The sequence below is a fragment of the Myxine glutinosa genome, chromosome 1, assembly GCF_964187855.1.
Source record: "Myxine glutinosa chromosome 1, kmMyxGlut1.1, whole genome shotgun sequence".
In the NCBI taxonomy this organism is placed as follows: domain Eukaryota; kingdom Metazoa; phylum Chordata; class Myxini; order Myxiniformes; family Myxinidae; genus Myxine; species Myxine glutinosa.
In genome coordinates this window covers 288,045,741-288,067,459 of record NC_136261.1, presented here as the reverse complement: position 1 = coordinate 288,067,459, position 21,719 = coordinate 288,045,741, and the positions used below count along the sequence as shown (strand labels likewise).

Sequence of the window (21,719 nt, the reverse complement as noted above, 5' to 3'; positions counted from 1 at the left end):
CCGAAGAATGCAATTTGGATATGAAACGTTTAAAAAGCTTCAAGCAAAAAGTTTCAACTCTTCTGACCTGTTCAGCAAACTCCACAAGTGTCACAACAGCAGGCTCAAAGCGAGAGAGCACAATCTTGTGTCCACTCTCCGCTGCGCTCGCCAAAATTGAATGACAACATCAAACATAAAACACAACGAATGTAAGGAACGTGGCACAAACTGGATTAGGAACATTTTCACCACAGTATCCAAAGCATCAACTGCACTATGGGGAATGAGGCTAACTCAGGTGAAGTCTTTGTTCACATTTAACGTGGAGCGTGATGCACCAAGCCGTTTTGCACCTCTTTCATGATAGCAATATTGTAGTTGCCAAAAAAAGTGCGGATTTAAAGTAAAACAAATAAATAAAGGATATTAGATGAATTGTTGAGCCAACACAATGAAGTCACTCCTTGTCCTGGACCATGTGGGCTCATTTGGCTTTGCAAGGCAAGGTTGGGACAATCCCACACCTTGATGTCCTCACCACACGAGGCCAGAAGCACAGATTCTGGCATTGTTGTCCGCAATCCTAAAACTAAGGAAAGCCAGTAATCAAAACCAAAGTGATCACTGATCAATTGTCATGCATACTCAACAAGGCAGACATTACAAACTACACAAGTAAAAACAAATTTGATTTTTTGCATACAAATTCAAGGCTCGTGGAAGGGCTGGAAAACAGAGCGGATCAGGACATAGCAGAGCAGAAGGAACAGAAGAGAGAGGGGGCGGGATACCAACAGCAGGGCTGAGAGGATAATAGAGAGGGAGAGAGAGAGAGAGAGAGGGAGAGGGAGAGGGAGAGGGAGAGGGAGAGAGAGAGAGAGAGACTGACTGTTTCTTCCTTTTATTACAAGAGTACAAAAAATCAGTTATGTTCAGTCACAAAGAAACAAAACACAATAAAATGGTCTCAAGGAAAGGTTATTTTCAAATCATCATCATCAAGTGTGCATATGACATCATTAAAAACCCACTTTTCTTTAAAACATGTTAAATTCTTGTTCATTTTAAAAAACCGGTATTCTAGCTTTAGTCTTGCATTTACAAGAGCCTTAAGGGTGAGCAGTACATCACATGACGAGTCAGAAGCGTTTCCCATTTTTTTCTTCCTGGATTTGTAAATTGCAAACTTGGCCTGGCCAATTAAAAAATTCATTAAAACCACATTCCTAAGGGAAGACGGTCCTAAAACACCATAAATAAAAACATGGTGATTGAAGAGGGAACCAAGCTTCACAAAGCGTTCCTGAAGGAATGTAAAAAGAGGTTGCAATCGTTCACACTCCAGGTATATATGCGGTAGGGTTTCAATGGATGCACAGAAAGGGCATAGATTAGAGTTAGCAGTAGAAAACCGGTTCAGTAAAACATTATAAGGTAAAATCCAGTGTACAAGTTTCCATTGAATATCTCCAACATACTTTGGAGTAGGCAAGAGATAAAAACTTCGCCAATTGGGGCAATTGGGTGGTATTGGGGGTAAAACATCCCGCCATCGAAGCCTCGGGTGCTCAGAAAATGTTTTTGCGTATAAAATTTTAACGTACGCGTTGTACAAAGTTTTCTTTGGAAAGGCGGGAAGGGATAATGCAGTATCATCAGGGCTGTTCAGGCCAGGGGACAGATTAAGTGGCGGGCTGAAGACTAGGAGTTTGGGGAAGTCACCCGCTGTTTCCTCGGGGGAAGGGCCAAGTTCCTCGCAGGTATTACGATACGTTGTGGATATCCCTTGAAGGAACCGAGAGATGATCCTGACAGATTTTATTCCGGTTTTTTGTGCCACAGCGGCAGCACTCAGCCGGCAGCTCCCAGACTCTGTCATGAGGTCTTTCACTCGCAGCAGCTTGGCATCAACAAAACGTTGAACGAGTCCCCTATTATTCAAGCTGTTTTCCAGGAAGGGGTTGTAGCATAGGGGCTCGTTCAACAACATTTCCATGTTGTATGTTGCCATTTCACGGGAAAAGGACAGGGCTTGCCAGGCGTTCATCACCCCTTGGTAAAAGGTGGGCAGCAAGGATGAATCGATTTGATGAGGGTTCATCAAGAAAAGTTCTCGGTCGTAACCCAGCTTGCATGTGAGCTGTAATATGCAGTTAGCCAGAGGCCTCCAGAGTAGGGCTTCATCTCCATATACAAGTTGGCGCACGATATGAAGCCGGAAGACCATAATCCGGCTGCGGATATCAATAAGACCTTGGCCACCTTCAGCGAGTGGCAAGTATGCCACGGGGGGTTGGAGCCAGTGTTTCCCGCTCCAGAAAAAGTCGACAATGCTCTTTTGCAATGTAATAAGAAGGCTCCCAGGCGGTTGTAGGCATATCATCTTATGCCATAGCATAGAGGCGACAAGATTGTTAATGACGAGAGTTCTTCCGCGGTACGAAAGTTGGAAAAGAAGTCCTTTCCAGCGGGCCAGTTTTGCCATTACCTTGTCTGGTAATCCCACCCAGTTCTGCTGCTCAAAGGTGTTGTCTCCGAGGAAAATACCGAGGTATTTAATGCCACTTTTCTGCCAGTTCACTCCTCCTGGTAGGACAATTGGCGGGCAATCTCCAGGTCCTATCCAAAGGGCTTCACTCTTCTTCCAGTTTACCTGGCCTGAACAAGCCTGACAATATGTTTTTAGTGCCTGAGCCACCGCAGTGACGTCAGTACTATTTTTTATATAAATACAGACATCATCTGCATAGGCAGAGACTTTTAGCGGTGTGGTAAGAATTGATCCAGTGAAGCCAGAAATGTGCGTACGTAATTGGAGCAGAAGAGGTTCGATGGCAAGAGAGTATAAAAGTCCAGATAGCGGGCAACCTTGCCGTACTCCCCGTTGTACAGCAATGGGGCTACACAATACTTGATTAATTTTAAGAACACTGGATATATTACAATACAAAAGTTTAACGTACGAGATAAAAATAGGTCCAAACCCAAAATTCTCTAAAACTCTAAAAAGGTACATGTGGTCAATACAGTCAAAGGCTTTTCCTTGGTCAATAAAAAACAGACCAACATTCATATTAAAATTGTTACAAAACCGAATGGTATCACGGATAAGAAAGATATTATTAAAAATAGTACGTCCAGGAATACAAAAGGATTGATGTTCTCCTATTAGTACATTCATAAAAGGTTTCATTCGATTGGACAAGGCTTTGGCTAAAATTTTATAATCCGTACATAAAACAGAAATAGGACGCCAGTTCTCTATAAGTTGAGTGTCCGCTTTCTTAGGAATTAAGGTGGTGACTGCTCTCCGGCAACTCCACGGCAGTTGTCCATCCTCTAAACATTCATTCAATACCCGCAGTAGGTGAGGTCCAATGGTGTCCCAAAAAAACTGGAAAAATTCACTTGTCAGCCCATCCAGTCCAGGGGCTTTTTTCAGGTTCCAAGGCCTTCAAGGCAGCGGTGAGCTCAGGTAACCTAAGAGGATCCTCCAACTGCTGCTTCTGATCCTCCGCCAATGTTGGAAGGTTAGAAACAAGTTCCGATATTGCATCCTGGTTAATGTCATGCCGCATAAACCGTTGTTTAAAATGTTTCCGGGCACATTCCCTGATTCTGCCATCTTCATAAAGGAGTTCCCCATCATGGAGCAAGCGTGTAATCATTGACGAAGAGGCCCCCCTTTTAAGGCTGAAGAAGAATTTGGTTGGAGCATCAAGGTCGTGTATGTACCTCATCTTCAGGCGCAATAAAGCATTTTGTGCTCGCCTTTCGGATATGGAATTCAGTAAGGCCGTTTTTCCATGGATTTGTTGCCTCATTCCCTGGTAGCTCACACTTGCGGTTCCCTGAAGCTGTTCCTGTAATTCCAGGATTTCATCTTCAAGTAAGGTTGTGGTTTTTCTTTCCTCTTGAACACCATACGCACGATATTGTTGGCAGAACAGTCTGATGTGCGTTTTGGCATTATCCCACCATTGTCTGAGGTTTGAGAAATTCCCTTGGGAGGCAACCAGAATATTCCAAATTTCCGGAAAAATGTCCTTAAAGGTACTATCATCAAGTAAGTTGTTATTAAATTTCCAAAAAGCACTCTTGTGTTTCGGGCAGGGGGCAGAAATTTTGAGAAATGTTGCGCTGTGGTCCGAGAATCCTGATGGGCAAATTTTGGATGACAGAACGAGGCGTTCAAGTGGAGGATTAATATAAAACTTGTCCAAGCGAGCAAGTACAATATTACCCTGAATACATCGACACCATGTGTATTGCCTGATTGATGGGTGCTGTACCCGCCATATATCTGTCAAATTCATTTGTTTTAAAAATTTGGTGAGAGGGATTGTGGAGGCAGGATGGGGCTCTGCACTGTTCCTGTCGAGTTGGGGTTGGAGGGTGCAGTTAAAATCTCCACCAATACAAACATGATTGTCTTGGTTTTTTAGGGCGTTTTGACTGTCGAGGGACGTTAGGTGTGTCCCAAGGTCATTAAAAAAAACTCGCCGAGCTACAGGCGTACTTGGGGCATAGATATTAAAAATAGTATAGAATTTTCCATAGTAGTGGAATTCTAGGGATGCTAAAGATCCCTTGTGTATTTCGTCGAATTTAAGCGATGAAGGCGAAAAGGAGGGGCTAAGAATTATTGCGACACCGCCTTTGCGGGAGTCACCGTTACTAAAGAAGGACAGGCCGGGGAAGAGCCTACACCACTCTGCGACACAGCAGTCGTTGGCATGGGTCTCTTGTAAGAGGGCAATGTCAACTTTCTTCTGCAATAAAAAATCCCTTACTTGAACTTTACGGACAGAGCTACATCCTCCGTTAATATTCAGGCTACAAATGGAAAAACTCATTACAGCTATAAGGAGGAGTGACCACCACTCAATTTTTTGATAGCAGTTCATTCTTAGCTTTTTGCAACCACTTCTTTAAACGGTGACGTTGGGAGGAATTGAAATTAAAAACGTGGGGCCGTTTTACCATCAGTTTAGCGGAATGTATAAAATCAGGTAGCTCCGGAAAAAAGGTTTCTATTACAACATTCCTTTTTCGGAATGTGTCCTTAAGAAACCTTTTTATCTCGGAGGGAGGGATTGGAGGGATTTCTTCTTCCTTTAGGCTACCACATTCACTAACAGAGTCATCTATATCAGATGGCTCAGATGGTGTGTCACACTGGTTTTCATCATTTATCTCCTCACCGTCATCACATCCCTCCACGTTATCGGATGGGGCATAGTCCATAGAGGGGGGGGACGGGGAGGGAGAGAAATGAGCCATCTTCAGGGGAGGGGGGGGGGGAGGGGGGGGGGTACTAATTTTTGTGGTTCAACCATATCAGTTTCTAGGTCAGTAGACAAGGGCGAGGATTCATCCACATCTATGTCCTCCAATACCGAGAAACGATTTTCTGTGACGAGGGACAAATCTAGGCCAGAGAGGAGGGCCTGTCGGTTTTCAGTTGTAGGTTTTTTAAAGAGGTGACCGTTTTCATCTGTTGTTTGCAGATGTCTTTTTCCTTTTGGGCAGACTAATTGGAACTCGTCCTGGTTAGTGGGAAGAGATTGCAAGGGTTTGGGGGGAGGGGAGGGGAGGGAGGACGTGATCATCGGGAGGGGGATCCCATCGGCTACCACGGCGGGAGAGGTAGGATCAGTTATAGCAGGCAACAAGCTGTGATTGGACGATGTCGCCTGGGGGGTGAGATCTATAGTTAACAGGAGATGGCTGCAATTAGATCCTTCAGTAGAGGGAGGGGCCCCTGTTTCAAGGGGAGGGGAGGGGGGTACGGCAGGGGGGTTTGGATTGGTGGTAAGAGGGCTTGGGTCGGTGGTGGACAGATTGGGATCAGTGGTGGTAAGGCTTGGGTCGATGGTGGGAAGGTTCGGGTCGGTGGTGGGAGGGCTTGGTTCGGCGGCGAGAGGGCTTGGTTCGGTGGTGGGAAGGTTTGGTTCGGTGGTGGGAAGGCTTGGGTCGGTGGTGGGAGGGCTTGGGTCAGTGGTGGGGGGGTTTGGACCGGTGGTGGGAAGGTGGGGGGGTTGCTTATTCCCGGTTCGGAGGGGAGGTTGCACTTGTGGAGAATTCTCTTTTCGGGGGCAGTCATGCTTAACATGCCCAAATTGTCCGCAGCCAAAACATTTTAGAACGTTGGTGGACACGTACACTGTATATTCGTTCTGTTGATGTTTTAATTTTATTATAAGGTTTAAATCCTTCTGGGAATTTTTTAAAATCATAAACACTTGCCGCCGGAATGAAACCACGTGCCTTAAATCGTTGTTTCGTGACCCGAAGGGAATCATGGAGATACGAGACACGATGGTACCGTATCGGGACAACTCTTTAATTAGTACATCGTCGGATACAAATGGGGGGCAATTTGATATCACGACTTTTATCGCTGGGCTATCTAGTGGGGAAATCATTACAAATAAATCTGGATCGATTGTCAAACCCTGTTCGACAATTTGTGGGACACAATCCACGTCGGACAAAAAAATAACGATCCGCTTGTTCATCCGCGAAGCGGCAACAACCTTGTCGATCCCGACAACACGACCGGTTGCGAGGACAACGTCCTCGACACTAACCTCACGTTCCGGAGGTACACAAAAGAACCCGTGCTTACGGGTCAGGCTCTGAAAGGCCGTAAATCGAGATAGTGCAGCTGCCATGCTGGAACAGCTGCACTTACAACCCCTCCCCAACTCGGGGAGGGTGAATATATAATACAATCTTCCCTACCCGAACTCCGGGAATGGGAAGCAATCAGACCTCTCCGATTTCCCTAACTTCGGAAAAGGGAGGCAACAAAACAAACTGAAGGAAGGATAAACGAAAGGAAAAAAAGGAAATAGAGGTTTAAGATGAAGGAGCAAACACCGATCGGGCGACGCCCAAAAACGGCGAACCCTTACCAGCGATCACCCTGTGCTCTCCGGCTCTCTCTCCCGTCTCAACGTATATGGGAATCACCAGGAAGACTCCACGAACAGGTACAAGGACACAGAGGGGGGAAAACGGGGGGGGGGGGGGGAATGGAGCAACAACACAGAGCACTCACAGGCCTCCACAAGCAGACGCCATGACAGTACAACCAGCATGCAAACGACCAGCAGGGGGCGCGAGAGAGAGAGAGAGAGAGAGAGAGAGAGATGGACAAATAAGGGATGCGGGTAAGAATGAGAGGTAGGTGAAGACACGGGGGGTGAGGGAAATCAAAACGGAAGGTGAGTATTTTCCACTCTAGTTGTACAACGAATATCATGAACATTGCCAATGCCCCACCTCATTGAGCTGGAATGTGTAATTTTAACAGAAACAAGGAGCTGATGCTCTGGACACCCACATTTTGGGTGGTATGAAGGAGGACTAGGTATCTGCAACATGAAAGCAAATCTTGAACGGTTTTTGAAATATCGTGTACGCAAGCCAAGTTACCGAGATGGTTGCCATGGCAACATAATTCAGCCAATCACCTCGATGATCTAATCAGATCAAGATAATGTAAAGAAGAGTGGATATCTGCAATATGAAAGCTAAATGTTCAACAGTGTTTGAAATATCGCACACATAAACGTACATGGACAGATGGTCGATCAGACGGTTGGTTGGTCGGACAGAACTCATTTTAATGTCCCCGGTCTCTGACATCAGAGAGGCGGTGGACAACAAGCATCAAGATGTATGAAATTATTAATACCGTATATCAGTTTCATAAGAATATTAGAATAAAAGTGGTGGTGACACAACATTTTATAAATCCCCAAAGCAGAATATACAAAAAGATCAAAGTGAAACACAAGATTCCTCCAATGGAGATGGGACCAATCTTTTAATAAATGCGTCAAACAATATTCGATGATCACTCAATCATGGCTATCGTATTAATAACTAGAACGGCACTCGGTAAAGCGCATACCTCCACCAAGCTGAACAGTTTATGTTTTGAATTCCACTGATAGGCCGGATCTGGATTTATACCTGAACCAAAATCTAATCGGTTTGTTCTTGTCACCTAGCCAACACGTCCACCAAGTTTAGTCATAACTCGTCCATAACTTTTATAAATATCATGTTATTTATCGCTTTTCACCCGATCTCCCAATGGTGAAGAATCACTTAAAAATTAAATAATTTTCGTATCTGAATCCATATTCAGATCTTCACTAAAATTGAAACAATTCTTCCTCGTCACACACACAACCTCTCCACCAAAATATGGCAGAACCATCCACAACTTTTTGAGATATCCTGCCATACACAAGTTTTGGCTCTATCTTCCAAAGGTGAAGAATCACTTCAAAAATTGTACGAGCCGCATACGGATCCTCAACAAAATCTGATCGTTTCGTCCTTGTCACATACGCAACCTCTCCACCAAATTTTATCCACAACCGTTTGAGATATGTTGTTCACAAACAAGCAGACAAACAGGGGTGAAAACATAACCTCCATGCCCCTTCGGTGGCGGAGGTAATAAGAATAAGACCACTCCTTTTGCATCTTCAGATGCATGCAGCTGCGGAAGGAGTTTCCTAGGCTAATGGGCACAATATTGGATGGGTCGCCACTCGGACAGGACATTCAAATGGCTCATTCTCCCCTGCAGGCTTGGTACTCATTTCTGCCAACCTCAAAGGATGACAGGCTGAGTGTTAATCGACGGCATGACAGGGGCTCTTACTCAAGACCCCAAGATATTAAGCCAGCCACCTTAGCCGTTAAGCCAACACCAGGCTATCGTATGTATAACGCACAGTATTATCCATTAATCTTAACGAACACTACTTATTTAATAACCGCAATGAATCGCACCATCTTACGGAGTTGGTCGTGAGGGAAGCTTTGGCTCAAGTCTTTCGAGAACAAGCTGGCCATGCCTGACAGTCAATTGTGCATGATTTGTGTAGGAATGTGGAATTTGTTCAGGGTGCCGGCAATAACTGGCCTACTCTTTGCAAAAAACACCGTGGCATCTTCGGCGTCCAACTAATGCGAGTGGATAGGGCATCCACCTCAACAGCGCTCTGAGGGGCGGCACAAAGTGTGAGGCAACACCCTGCCTGTGAGGCACCAAATCTCACCGTTTATCGTTGCGTTGGAACCAAAATAAGACGAAACAGCTCAAAGACAAGTGCTCCACACATGTACCATCCTGTCGGATCCGTATTAGCCATTCATCATTCGCCAAATTAAAGCAATTAAATTAAGCAGTTGTTTGACATGAGCACAAAATTCCTCTGCAAAGATTTCAAAATCAAATCAGAATGTTCAGGAAACCAGTTGTGGAGGTCAAATAAAGCAATTCCAAGAAGTTACAGTGAATTTCTAATGCAAAATGGAAGGAATCCTTTCTTTAAACAATTCAGATCTGCACAAATGACATTCAAATTGGTTGTTGGTAGTTAGTTCGGGATGCAAGGGGTCGAGAACTCAATTTGAAGTTTTGCAGCGATATAGAAAAAGTACTTTGAGCATTTGCCAAGAAGCAAATCCATTTAAAAGTTCAAGAGGAGAGTTAAAATTGAGGGGCAACAAAGTCAAGGGAAATAGCTGAGACACAACAAAGTGGATTCTGTTTTGAACAATTACCAAGAGACAGATAAAACAGTCACCTGGGAAACTTTGGGAATGTGATCCTCCACTTTACGGAAAATGATGGCCTCATCTCACCAGTTTCAGTGGAAATAAGCTTCAAAATTAGCCAAATGCAGTTTACAATTACACCAGACGATGAGATAAGGCCACAAAGCCAGCTCCAAGAGACTGCAAAGAGTAAAAAAACTAAAACACAAACCGTGAAACGTCTGGCCATGGAACTTTCAAACGTCCGTCCGAGTAACATTCAAACGGCCGTCCGGGTAACATTCAAACGTCTACCATAGTAACATTCAAACTTCTACCATAGTAACATTCAAACGGGCTTCTGGGTGACATTCAAAGGGCCGTCCGGTGACATTCAAACGTCTAACCTAGTAACATTCAAACATCAATCCGAGTAACATTGAAACGTCTACCATAGTAGCATTCAAACGTCTAACCCAGTAACATTCAAACGCAGTTTTAAACTCAATAGTTACTCTAGTGTAGTTACTATTTACTAGTATAGTATAGTATAGTATAGTATAGTCTAGTATAGTATAGTTACTATAGTAATAGTTACTCAATAGTATAGTTACTCAATAGTTACTCAATAGTAAAACGCAGTAGTTAACCTAGTAATATTCAAACGTCTAACCGAGTAACATTCAAACGTCTAACTGAGTAACATTCAAATGTCTAACCGAGTAACATTCCAACGTCGAACCGAGTAACATTCCAACGTCTAACCGAGTAACATTCAAACGTCTAACCGAGTAAAATTCAAACGTCTAACCGAGTAACATTCAAACGTTTAACCGAGTAACATTCAAACGTTTAACCGAGTAACATTCAAAGGTCTAACCGAGTAACATTCAAACATCTAACCCAGTAACATTCAAACGTCTACCATAGTAGCATTCAAACATCTAACAGAGTAACATTCAAACATCTAACCGAGTAACATTCAAACGTCTAACCTAGTAACATTCAAACATCTAACCAAGAAACATTCAAACGTCAACCATAGTAACATTCAAACGTCAACAATAGTAACATTCAAACGTCTAACCTAGTAACATTCAAACGTCAACCATAGCAACATTCAAACGTCTAACCATAGCAACATTCAAACGTCTAACCATAGCAACATTCAAACGTCTAACCTAGTAACATTCAAACGTCAACCATAGCAACATTCAAACGTCTAACCATAGCAACATTCAAACGTCTAACCTAGTAACATTCAAACGTCAACCACAGCAACATTCAAATGTCTAACCACAGCAACATTCAAACGTCTAACCACAGCAACATTCAAACATCCAACCTAGTAACATTCAAACGTCTAACCTAGTAACATTCAAACATCCAACCCAGTAATATTCAAACGTCTACCATAGTAACATTCAAACGTCTCCAGAGTAGCATTCAAACATCTAACCAAGTAACATTCAAACGTCTAACCTAGTGACATTCAAATGTCTAACCTAGTAACATTCAAACGTCTAACATAGTAACAGTCAAACATCGACCATAGTAACATTCAAATGTCTACCATAGTAACATTCAAACGTCTCCATAGTAGCACTCAAACATCTAACAGAGTAACATTCAAACGTCTAACCTAGTAACATTCAAACGTCTAACCTTGTAACTTTGAAACGTCAACTACAGTAACATTCAAACGTCTAACCGAGTAACATTCAAACGTCTAACCCAGTAACATTCAAACGTCTAACCGAGTAACATTCAAACGTCTAACCGAGTAACATTCAAAGGTCTAACCGAGTAAAATTCAAACGTCTAACCGAGTAGCATTCAAACGTCTAACCGAGTAACATTCAAATGTCTAACAGAGTAACATTCAAAGGTCTAACCGAGTAACATTCAAACATCGAACCCAGTAACATTCAAACGTCGAACCTGGTAACATTCAAACGTCTACCATAGTAACATTCAAACATCTAACCTAGTAACATTAAAACGTCTAACCGAGTAACATTCAAACGTCTAACCAAGAAACATTCAAACATCTAACCAAGTCACATTCAAACGTCAACCATAGTAACATTCAAACGTCTACCATAGTAACATTCAAACATCTCCATCGTAGCATTCAAACATTGAACCAAGTAACATTCAAACGTCTAACCTAGTAACATTCAAAGGTCTAACCCAGTAACATTCAAACGTCGACCATAGTAACATTCAAATGTCTACCATAGTAACATTCAAATGTCTCCATAGTAGCATTCAAACATCTAACCTCGTAACATTCAAAGGTCTAACCTAGTAACATTCAAACGTCTAACCGAGTAACTTTGAAACGTCAACTACAGTAACATTCAAACGTCTAACCGAGTAACATTCAAACGTCTAACCGAGTAACATTCAAAGGTCTAACCTCGTAACATTCAAACATCTAACCAAGTAACATTCAAACGTCGAACCAAATAACATTCAAACATCAACCATAGTAACATTCAAACGTCTAACATAGTAACATTCAAACTTCTACCATAGTAGCATTCAAACGTCTACCATAGTAGCATTCAAACGTCTACCATAGTAGCATTCAAACGTCTAACCGAGTGCCATTCAAACGACTAACCGAGTAACATTCAAAGGTCTATCCTTGTAACATTCAAACATCTAACCCAGTAACATTCAAATGTCGAACGAAGTAACATTCAAACGTCAACCATAGTAACATTCAAATGTCAACCAGAGCAACATTCAAACGTCTAACCTAGTAACATTCAAACGTCCAACCTAATAACATTGAAACATCAACTATAGTAACATTCAAACGTCTACCATAGTAACATTCAAACGTCCACCACAGTGACATTCAAACGCCTCCATAGTAGCAATCAACATCTAACCGAGTAACATTCAAACGTCTAACCTTGTAACATTCAAACGTCTAACTGAGTAACATTCAAACATCTAACCCAGTAACATTCAAACATCTAGCCGAGTAACATTCAAAGGTCCAACCTGGTAACATTCAAACGTCTACCAAAGTAACATTCAAACGTCTAACCGAGTAACATTCAAACGTCTAACCTAGAAACATTCAAACGTCTAACCGAGTAATATTCAAACGTCAACCACAGTAACATTCAAACGTCAACCACAGTAACATTCAAACGTCTAAACTAGTAACATTCAAACGTCTAAACTAGTAACATTCAAACGTCTAACCGAGTAACATTCAAACATCTAATCCAGTGACATTCAAATGTCTAACCTAGTTACATTCAAACGTCTAACCCAGGAACATTCAAATATCTAACCGAGTAACATTCTAACGTCAGCCATAGTAACATTCAAACGTCTGCCATAGCAACATTCAAACGTCTGCCATAGCAACATTCAAACGTCTAACCGAGTAACATTCAAACGTCTAACCTAGTAACATTCAAACACCTACCATAGCAATATTCAAACGTCTAACCTAGTAATATTCAAACGTCTAACCTAGTAACATTCAAACATCTAACCTAGTAACATTCAAACGTCAACCATAGTAACATTCAACCGGGCTTCTGGGTTACATTCAAATGGGCATCCGGGTAACATTCAAATGGCCGTTCGGGTGAGATTCAAACGGCCGTCCGGGTGACATTCAAACGGCCGTCCGGGTGACATTCAAACGGCCGTCCGGGTGACATTCAAACGGCCGTCCGGGTGACATTCAAACGGCCGTCCGGGTGACATTCAAACGGCCGTCCGGGTGACATTCAAACGGCCGTCCGGGTGACATTCAAACGGCCGTCCGGGTGACATTCAAACGGCCGTCCGGGTGACATTCAAACGGCCGTCCGGGTGACATTCAAACGGCCGTCCGGGTGACATTCAAACGGCCGTCCGGGTGACATTCAAACGGCCGTCCGGGTGACATTCAAACGGCCGTCCGGGTGACATTCAAACGGCCGTCCGGGTGACATTCAAACGGCCGTCCGGGTGACATTCAAACGGCCGTCCGGGTGACATTCAAACGGCCGTCCGGGTGACATTCAAACGGCCGTCCGGGTGACATTCAATCAGCCGTCCGGGTGACATTCAATCGGCCATCCGGGTGATATTCAAACGGCCGTCTGAGTGACATTCAAACGTCTAACCTAGTAACATTCAAACTTCCACCATAGTAACATTCAAACTTCCAGTAACATTCAAACGGGCTTCTGGGTAACATTCAAACGGCCGTTCGGGTGACATTCAAACGGCGGTCCGGGTGACATTCAAACGGCCGTTCGGGTGACATTCAAACGGCGGTCCGGGTGACATTCAAACGTCTAACCTAGTAACACTGAAACGTCAACTACAGTAACATTCAAACGTCTACCATAGTAACATTCAAACGTCAACTACAGTAACATTCAAACGTCCAACATAGTAACACTGAAACGTCAACTATAGTAACATTCAAACGTCTACCATAGTAACATTCAAACGTCAACTATAGTAACATTCAAACGTCTACCATAGTAACATTCAAACGTCTACCATAGTAACATTCAAACGTCAACTATAGTAACATTCAAACGTCTACCATAGTAACATTCAAACGTCTACCATAGTAACATTCAAACGTCTACCATAGTAACATTCAAACGTCAACTACAGTAACATTCAAACGTCCAACATAGTAACACTGAAACGTCAACTATAGTAACATTCAAACGTCTACCATAGTAACATTCAAACGTCAACTATAGTAACATTCAAACGTCTACCATAGTAACATTCAAACGTCTACCATAGTAGCATTCAAACGTCTAACCCAGTACCATTCAAACGTCTAACCTAGTAATATTCAAACGTCTAACCGAGTAACATTCAAACGTCTAACCGAGTAACATTCAAACGTCTAACTGAGTAACATTCAAATGTCTAACCGAGTAAAATTCAAACGTCTAACTGAGTAACATTCAAATGTCTAACCGAGTAAAATTCAAACGTCTAACCGAGTAGCATTCAAACGTCTAACCGAGTAACATTCAAAGGTCTAACTGAGTAACATTCAAACATCTAACCCAGTAACATTCAGCGTCTAACCTAGCAACATTCAAACATCTAACCTAGTAACATTCAAACGTCTAACCAAGAAACATTCAAACGTCTAACCAAGTCACATTCAAACGTCAACCATCGTAACATTCAAATGTCAACCATAGCAACATTCAAACATCTAACCTAGTAGCATTCAAACGTCTAACCTAGTAACATTCAAACATCTACCATAGAAACATTCAAACGTCCAACCTAGTCACATTCAAACGTCAACCATAGTAACATTCAAACGTCAACCATAGTAACATTCAAACGTCAACCATAGTAACATTCAAACGTCTCCATAGTAGCATTCAAACATCCAACAGAGTAACATTCAAACGTCTAACCTAGTAACATTCAAACGTCTAACCTAGTAACATTCAAACGTCTAACCTAGTAACATTCAAACATATAACCCAGTAACATTCAAACGTCTAACCATAGTAACATTCAAACGTCTACCACCCATAGTAACATTCAAATGTCTAACCTAGTAACATTCAAACGTCTACCATAGTAAAATTCAAACGTCTCCATAGTAGCATTCAAACATCTAACAGAGTAACATTCAAACGTCTAACCTAGTAACTTTGAAACGTCAACTACAGTAACATTCAAACGTCTAACCGAGTAACATTGAAGCGTCTAACCCAGTAACATTCAAACGTCTAACCGAGTAACATTCAAACGTCTAACCGAGGAACATTCAAAGGTCTAACCTAGTAACATTCAAACATCTCACCCAGTAACATTCAAACATCGAACCAAGTAACATTCAAACGTCAACCATAGTAACATTCAAACGTCTAACCTAGTCACATTCAAACGTCAACCATAGTAACATTCAAACGTCTAACCAAGTAACATTCAAACGTCAACCATAGTAACATTCAAACGTCTAACCTAGTAACATTCAAACGTCTACCATAGTAGCATTCAAACGTCTAACCGAGTAACATTCAAACGTCTAACCATAGTAACATTCAAACGTCTAACCATAGTAACATTCAAACGTCTAACCATAGTAACATTCAAACTTCTAACCTAGTAACATTCAAACATCAACCATAGTAACATTCAAACGTCTAACCAAGTAACATTCAAACGTCTAACCTAGTAACATTCAAACGTCTACCATAGTAGCATTCAAACGTCTAACCGAGTAACATTCAAACGTCTAACCATAGTAACATTCAAACGTCTAACCATAGTAACATTCAAACGTCTAACCTAGTAACATTCAAACGTCTACCATAGTAGCATTCAAACGTCTAACCGAGTAACATTGAAGCGTCTAACCCAGTAACATTCAAACGTCTAACCGAGTAACATTCAAACGTCTAACCGAGGAACATTCAAAGGTCTAACCTAGTAACATTCAAACATCTCACCCAGTAACATTCAAACATCGAACCAAGTAACATTCAAACGTCAACCATAGTAACATTCAAACGTCTAACCTAGTCACATTCAAACGTCAACCATAGTAACATTCAAACGTCTAACCAAGTAACATTCAAACGTCAACCATAGTAACATTCAAACGTCTAACCTAGTAACATTCAAACGTCTACCATAGTAGCATTCAAACGTCTAACCGAGTAACATTCAAACGTCTAACCATAGTAACATTCAAACGTCTAACCATAGTAACATTCAAACGTCTAACCTAGTAACATTCAAACGTCTACCATAGTAGCATTCAAACGTCTAACCGAGTAACATTGAAGCGTCTAACCCAGTAACATTCAAACGTCTAACCGAGTAACATTCAAACGTCTAACCGAGGAACATTCAAAGGTCTAACCTAGTAACATTCAAACATCTCACCCAGTAACATTCAAACATCGAACCAAGTAACATTCAAACGTCAACCATAGTAACATTCAAACGTCTAACCTAGTCACATTCAAACGTCAACCATAGTAACATTCAAACGTCTAACCAAGTAACATTCAAACGTCAACCATAGTAACATTCAAACATCTAACCTAGTAACATTCAAACGTCTACCATAGTAGCATTCAAACGTCTAACCGAGTAACATTCAAACGTCTAACCATAGTAACATTCAAACGTCTAACCATAGTAACATTCAAACGTCTAACCTAGTAACAATCAAACGTCTACCATAGTAGCATTCAAACGTCTAACCGAGTAACATTCAAACGTCTAACCGAGGAACATTCAAAGGTCTAACCTAGTAACATTCAAACGTCTAACCGAGTACCATTCAAACGTCTAACCGAGGAACATTCAAAGGTCTAACCTAGTAACATTCAAACATCTCACCCAGTAACATTCAAACATCGAACCAAGTAACATTCAAACGTCAACCATAGTAACATTCAAATGTCTAACCTAGTCACATTCAAACGTCAACCATAGTAACATTCAAACGTCTAACCAAGTAACATTCAAACGTCAACCATAGTAACATTCAAACGTCTAACCTAGTAACATTCAAACGTCTACCATAGTAGCATTCAAACGTCTAACCGAGTAACATTCAAACGTCTAACCATAATAACATTCAAACGTCTAACCATAGTAACATTCAAACGTCAACCATAGTAACATTCAAATGTCTAACCAAGTAACATTCAAACGTCAACCATAGTAACATTCAAACGTCTAACCTAGTAACATTCAAACGTCTACCATAGTAGCATTCAAACGTCTAACCGAGTAACATTCAAACGTCTAACCATAGTAACATTCAAACGTCTAACCATAGTAACATTCAAACGTCTAACCTAGTAACATTCAAACGTCTACCATAGTAGCATTCAAACGTCTAACCGAGTAATATTCAAACGTCAACCATAGCAACATTCAAACGTCTAACCCAGTAACATTCAAACATCTAACCATAGTAACATTCAAACGTCTAACCTAGTAACGTTCAAACGTCTACCATAGCAACATTCAAACATCTAACCCAGTAACATTCAAATGTCTAACCTGGTAACATTCAAACGTCTAACCTTGTAACATTCAAAGGTCCAACCTGGTAACATTCAAACCTCTACCATAGTAACATTCAAACGTCTAATCGAGTAACATTCAAATGTCAACCATAGTAACATTCAAACGTCAACCACAGTAACATTCAAACGTCTAAACTAGTAACATTCAAATGTCTAACCGAGTAACATTCAAACATCTAACCCAGTAACATTCAAATGTCTAACCGAGTAACATTCAAACATCTAACCCAGTAACATTCAAATGTCTAACCTAGTAACATTCAAACGTCTAACCAAGTAACATTCAAACGTCTAACCGAGTAACATTTAAAGGTCTAACCTCGTAATATTCAAACGTCGAACCGAGTAACATTCAAAGGTCCAAACTAGTAACATTCAAACGTCTAACCCAGTAACATTCAAACATCTAACCATAGTAACATTCAAACGTCTAACCTAGTAACGTTCAAACGTCTACCATAGCAACATTCAAACGTCTAACCGAGTAACATTCAAACGTCAACCATAGTAACATTCAAACGTCAACCATAGCAACATTCAAACGTCTAACCCAGTAACATTCAAACATCTAACCATAGTAACATTCAAACGTCTAATCATAGTAACATTCAAACGTCTAACCTAGTAACGTTCAAACGTCTACCATAGCAACATTCAAACGTCTAACCCAGTAACATTCAAACATCTAACCATAGTAACATTCAAACGTCTAACCTAGTAACGTTCAAACGTCTACCATAGTAACATTCAAACGTCTACCATAGTAACATTCATACGTCTAACCTAGTAACGTTCAAACGTCTACCATAGTAACATTCAAACATCTAACCATATTAACATTCAAACGTCTAACCTAGTAACGTTCAAACGTCTACCATAGTAGCATTCAAACGTCTAACCGAGTAATATTCAAGCGTCAACCACAGTAACAGACAAACGTCTAAACTAGTAACATTCAAACGTCTAACCTAGTCACATTCAAACGTCAACCATAGTAACATTCAAACGTCAACTATAGTAACATTCAAACGTCTACCATAGCAACATTCAAACGTCTACCATAGCAACATTCAGATTCAAACGTCGAACCTAGTAACATTCAAACATCTAACCATAGTAACATTCAAACGTCTAACCGAGTAACATTCAAACGTCTGACCAAGTAATATTCAAACGTCCAACCTCGTAACATTCAAACGTCTGAGTAACATTCAAACGTCAACCATTTGAGCATTCAAACGTCTAACCTAGTAACATTCAAACATCTACCATAGTAACATTCAAACGTCTAACCGAGCAATATTCAAACGTCTAACCTAGTAACAAACATCTAACCTAGTAACATTCAAACGTCAACCATAGTAACAATAACATTCAAACGTCAACCATAGTAACATTCAAACGTCAACCATAGTAACATTCAAACATCTAACCCAGTAAAATTCAAATGTCTAACCTAGTAACATTCAAACATCTAACCAAGTAACATTCAAACGTCAACCATAGTAAGTAATATTCAAACGTCAACCATAGTAACATTCAAACGTCTAAGTCTAACCTAGTAACATTGAAATGTCTAACTTACTAGTACTTAGTAATATTCAAATGTCTAAACTGTTAACATTCACACGTTGCATCGAGGGAAAAAAAAACCCGCGTGAGACGTTCTATGAGGTTTATTTCGTGAACGTTATATTAATTTTTTTTTTTATATTCCCTTTTTCGCCAAAGGAAAGGTTGCTGACGAGTTGTGAAGAGACCGTGCGGCTGCACGCACACCCAAGTCGTACAATAGCCTAGGAAACACCGTAGGCCTCATCGACTTTGCCTCTCGGCGGTTGGGACACCGCAGTTTGAATGTACACTCACCGGGTAAAAAGAAATCGATGTAAGACCAATCCGTGGACAAACCAACGGCCAACCAAAGCCTGTACTTTGAACGACCTGAACTTTGGCGAAATACTTATCATGAACAGTTTAAAGAACAACTCCCAACAACTTCGCGCCAAAACATCTCCTCAACCTCAACCAAAAACATCGGAGTATCGGACCGAGCGCTATGTTTAACTTTATTTTCTTTCTTTTTTTCTCCCACAAGTTTTCTAACATATTTTCGACAGATCAGTTTGCATAAATTAAGCGCGATAATATATTCTGAAAAATGTTGTATTGGTATAAATAGAATATGAAAATACCCTCAGTAACTGTGAATCTATATATGCCACTATAACTCCTATGCATGACGATGCTGCCATCTATGATGACAGATTGTGGGTGTTGTTTATTTGACGAACGACCTCCCATGGGACCGAATTAATCCTTCACGTGTTGCTTGCGGGACCTATGGTCAAATCAAACGTCCTTTTTTGAATGACGGCGTACTTCGTGATGCAGCACCACCTGCGATCAAGGCATGCAGCTGGACTCAAGGCAGCTCAAGGCATTCCATTCCCCCTCGGAGATGTATCCCTGAAATGGCAGCAAAGGAAACTCTACAGTTCAGAACGGCATCATTTTTTTAAGCTGGCTGTCCTGCCCGATGATCACTTGCTTGTGTACGTGCGAACATTTGAAGAGCAGGCCATTGCGAACCGGTGCATTGGCCAAAAATGTAAAGTTCTCGATGTCTTCTCTTCTGTAATTTAATATTTATATTTCTCGAATATTAATTTATTTTATTTTGCTGTTCTGTCTGGAGGTTGGTTCAGTACTGGGTTATATTGGGTGGTTTGCCATTGCCTTTACAGCAGTAGTTACTTAAGGCAGGAATATGTCATTTGTTCAGGACCTTGGTATATTTGTTCAGGACCTATGCACACTCTTCACGAGCACCTTGGTCTATTTAACATCCAAAAAGTCAAAAACTACTTCTGGCATACGGGACGTCTAGGTTAACGTCCATCCGAGGGACGTCACATGCGCATTGCCTAATAAACACCAGGACGACAGTTTATAGCTGGGTCGGGATTCGAACCCAAGCTAGACAGCTTCGAGATGAGTGTGCGCCATCCTTTCTCTGCTTCTTCTTCCTCTTTGGCAAAATTGTTCCCACGTTATTGTTGAGTTGATCTTGGGAATCTTGGCCCAAGCCTTTCACGAAGCGGCTGGCGAGGCCTGATGTTCGTCTAAGCCTCTAAGGTTAAGGCAGGCTTTTTAAATTTGTTCAGGCTGCTAGTGATAGCACACCTACTCTTCACGAAGGACACACCGTGGGATCTTTAACGTCTCCTAACTAATGCCAACAGATGTGATTCCCGTTTAACGTCCATCAGAGGGAAGTCACACACATTGATGAATCACGAACCGAAAAATATAGTCAGCTTTGAGGTGAGTATGCAAACCTCTAATGGTCGATGCGATCCTGCCAGCCCTTCAATTACTTTAAGAGAAGATAAATAAACGAGATATCTATTTATTACATACGAATATATGGTGAAAATTCAATATTTATGATAAATATAAATACGAACAAGTACAGATACATTCAAAGTACACCGCCCCCATGCCAAATAATTAAATACCCTACAGCGCGGTATTGTCGGGGCACCTCCGGCGCCCGGCAATACCGCTGTGCAGCTCATAGAGACTGTATTTGGAGGGAGAGGTGCACAATATTTGATTGGTTAATTGCATAATTAAAATCAATAAAAGATTGTCATAAAATATTTTCTCAATCAATTGGCTAATAACATAACTAAACCACTCGTGCTTCATCTGAAGATGTATCTTTTAGATATTTAATTAAATAACAGGGGCGGATCCATGGGGGTGCAGGGGGTGCGCACCCCCCCCCCCCCCCCTTCGATCCAGGATGAGGTTGCAGGCGGTGTGAATCTGCTGAACTGTTGGACCAGGGAAGAACACAAGGATCTGCAGAAACATCGAAGAACGCACAAAATGCCATTTCTGATGATCAAGTTTTTCAAATTTCCTGGCGGAGGACCCCCAGACCCCCCCCCTTAACCCCCCCCAGCACTATAGTTTCATGCACCCCCCCGCCCCCGTCTTGAAATTCCCTGATCCACCCCTGTTTAAGTCATTAATAAAAAATAAAAAAATAAAAATTTATTAATTGATTAATCAATAAATCAAAATACC

General features: G+C 41.4%; 1 protein-coding gene across 2 annotated transcripts in view; it reads right to left on the bottom strand.

Annotated features, from left to right (window-relative positions):
• NEDD1 (NEDD1 gamma-tubulin ring complex targeting factor) overlaps positions 1-19,639 on the bottom strand; it is a 226,229-nt gene extending 206,590 nt beyond the window's left edge. The window contains exons 1-3 of one of the 2 annotated variants that reach the window (XM_078767272.1): positions 19,491-19,639; positions 411-571; positions 68-157 (exon numbers count right to left, since the gene is read on the bottom strand). In XM_078767272.1, coding sequence (XP_078623398.1) covers positions 68-157; positions 411-551 — 231 coding nt within the window. In that variant the 5' untranslated portion in view covers positions 552-571; positions 19,491-19,639. The remainder of the gene's footprint in view (positions 1-67; positions 158-410; positions 572-19,490) is intronic. The other variant, XM_078767277.1, reaches the window with a different exon arrangement.
• Positions 19,640-21,719: the final 2,080 nt, after the last annotated feature.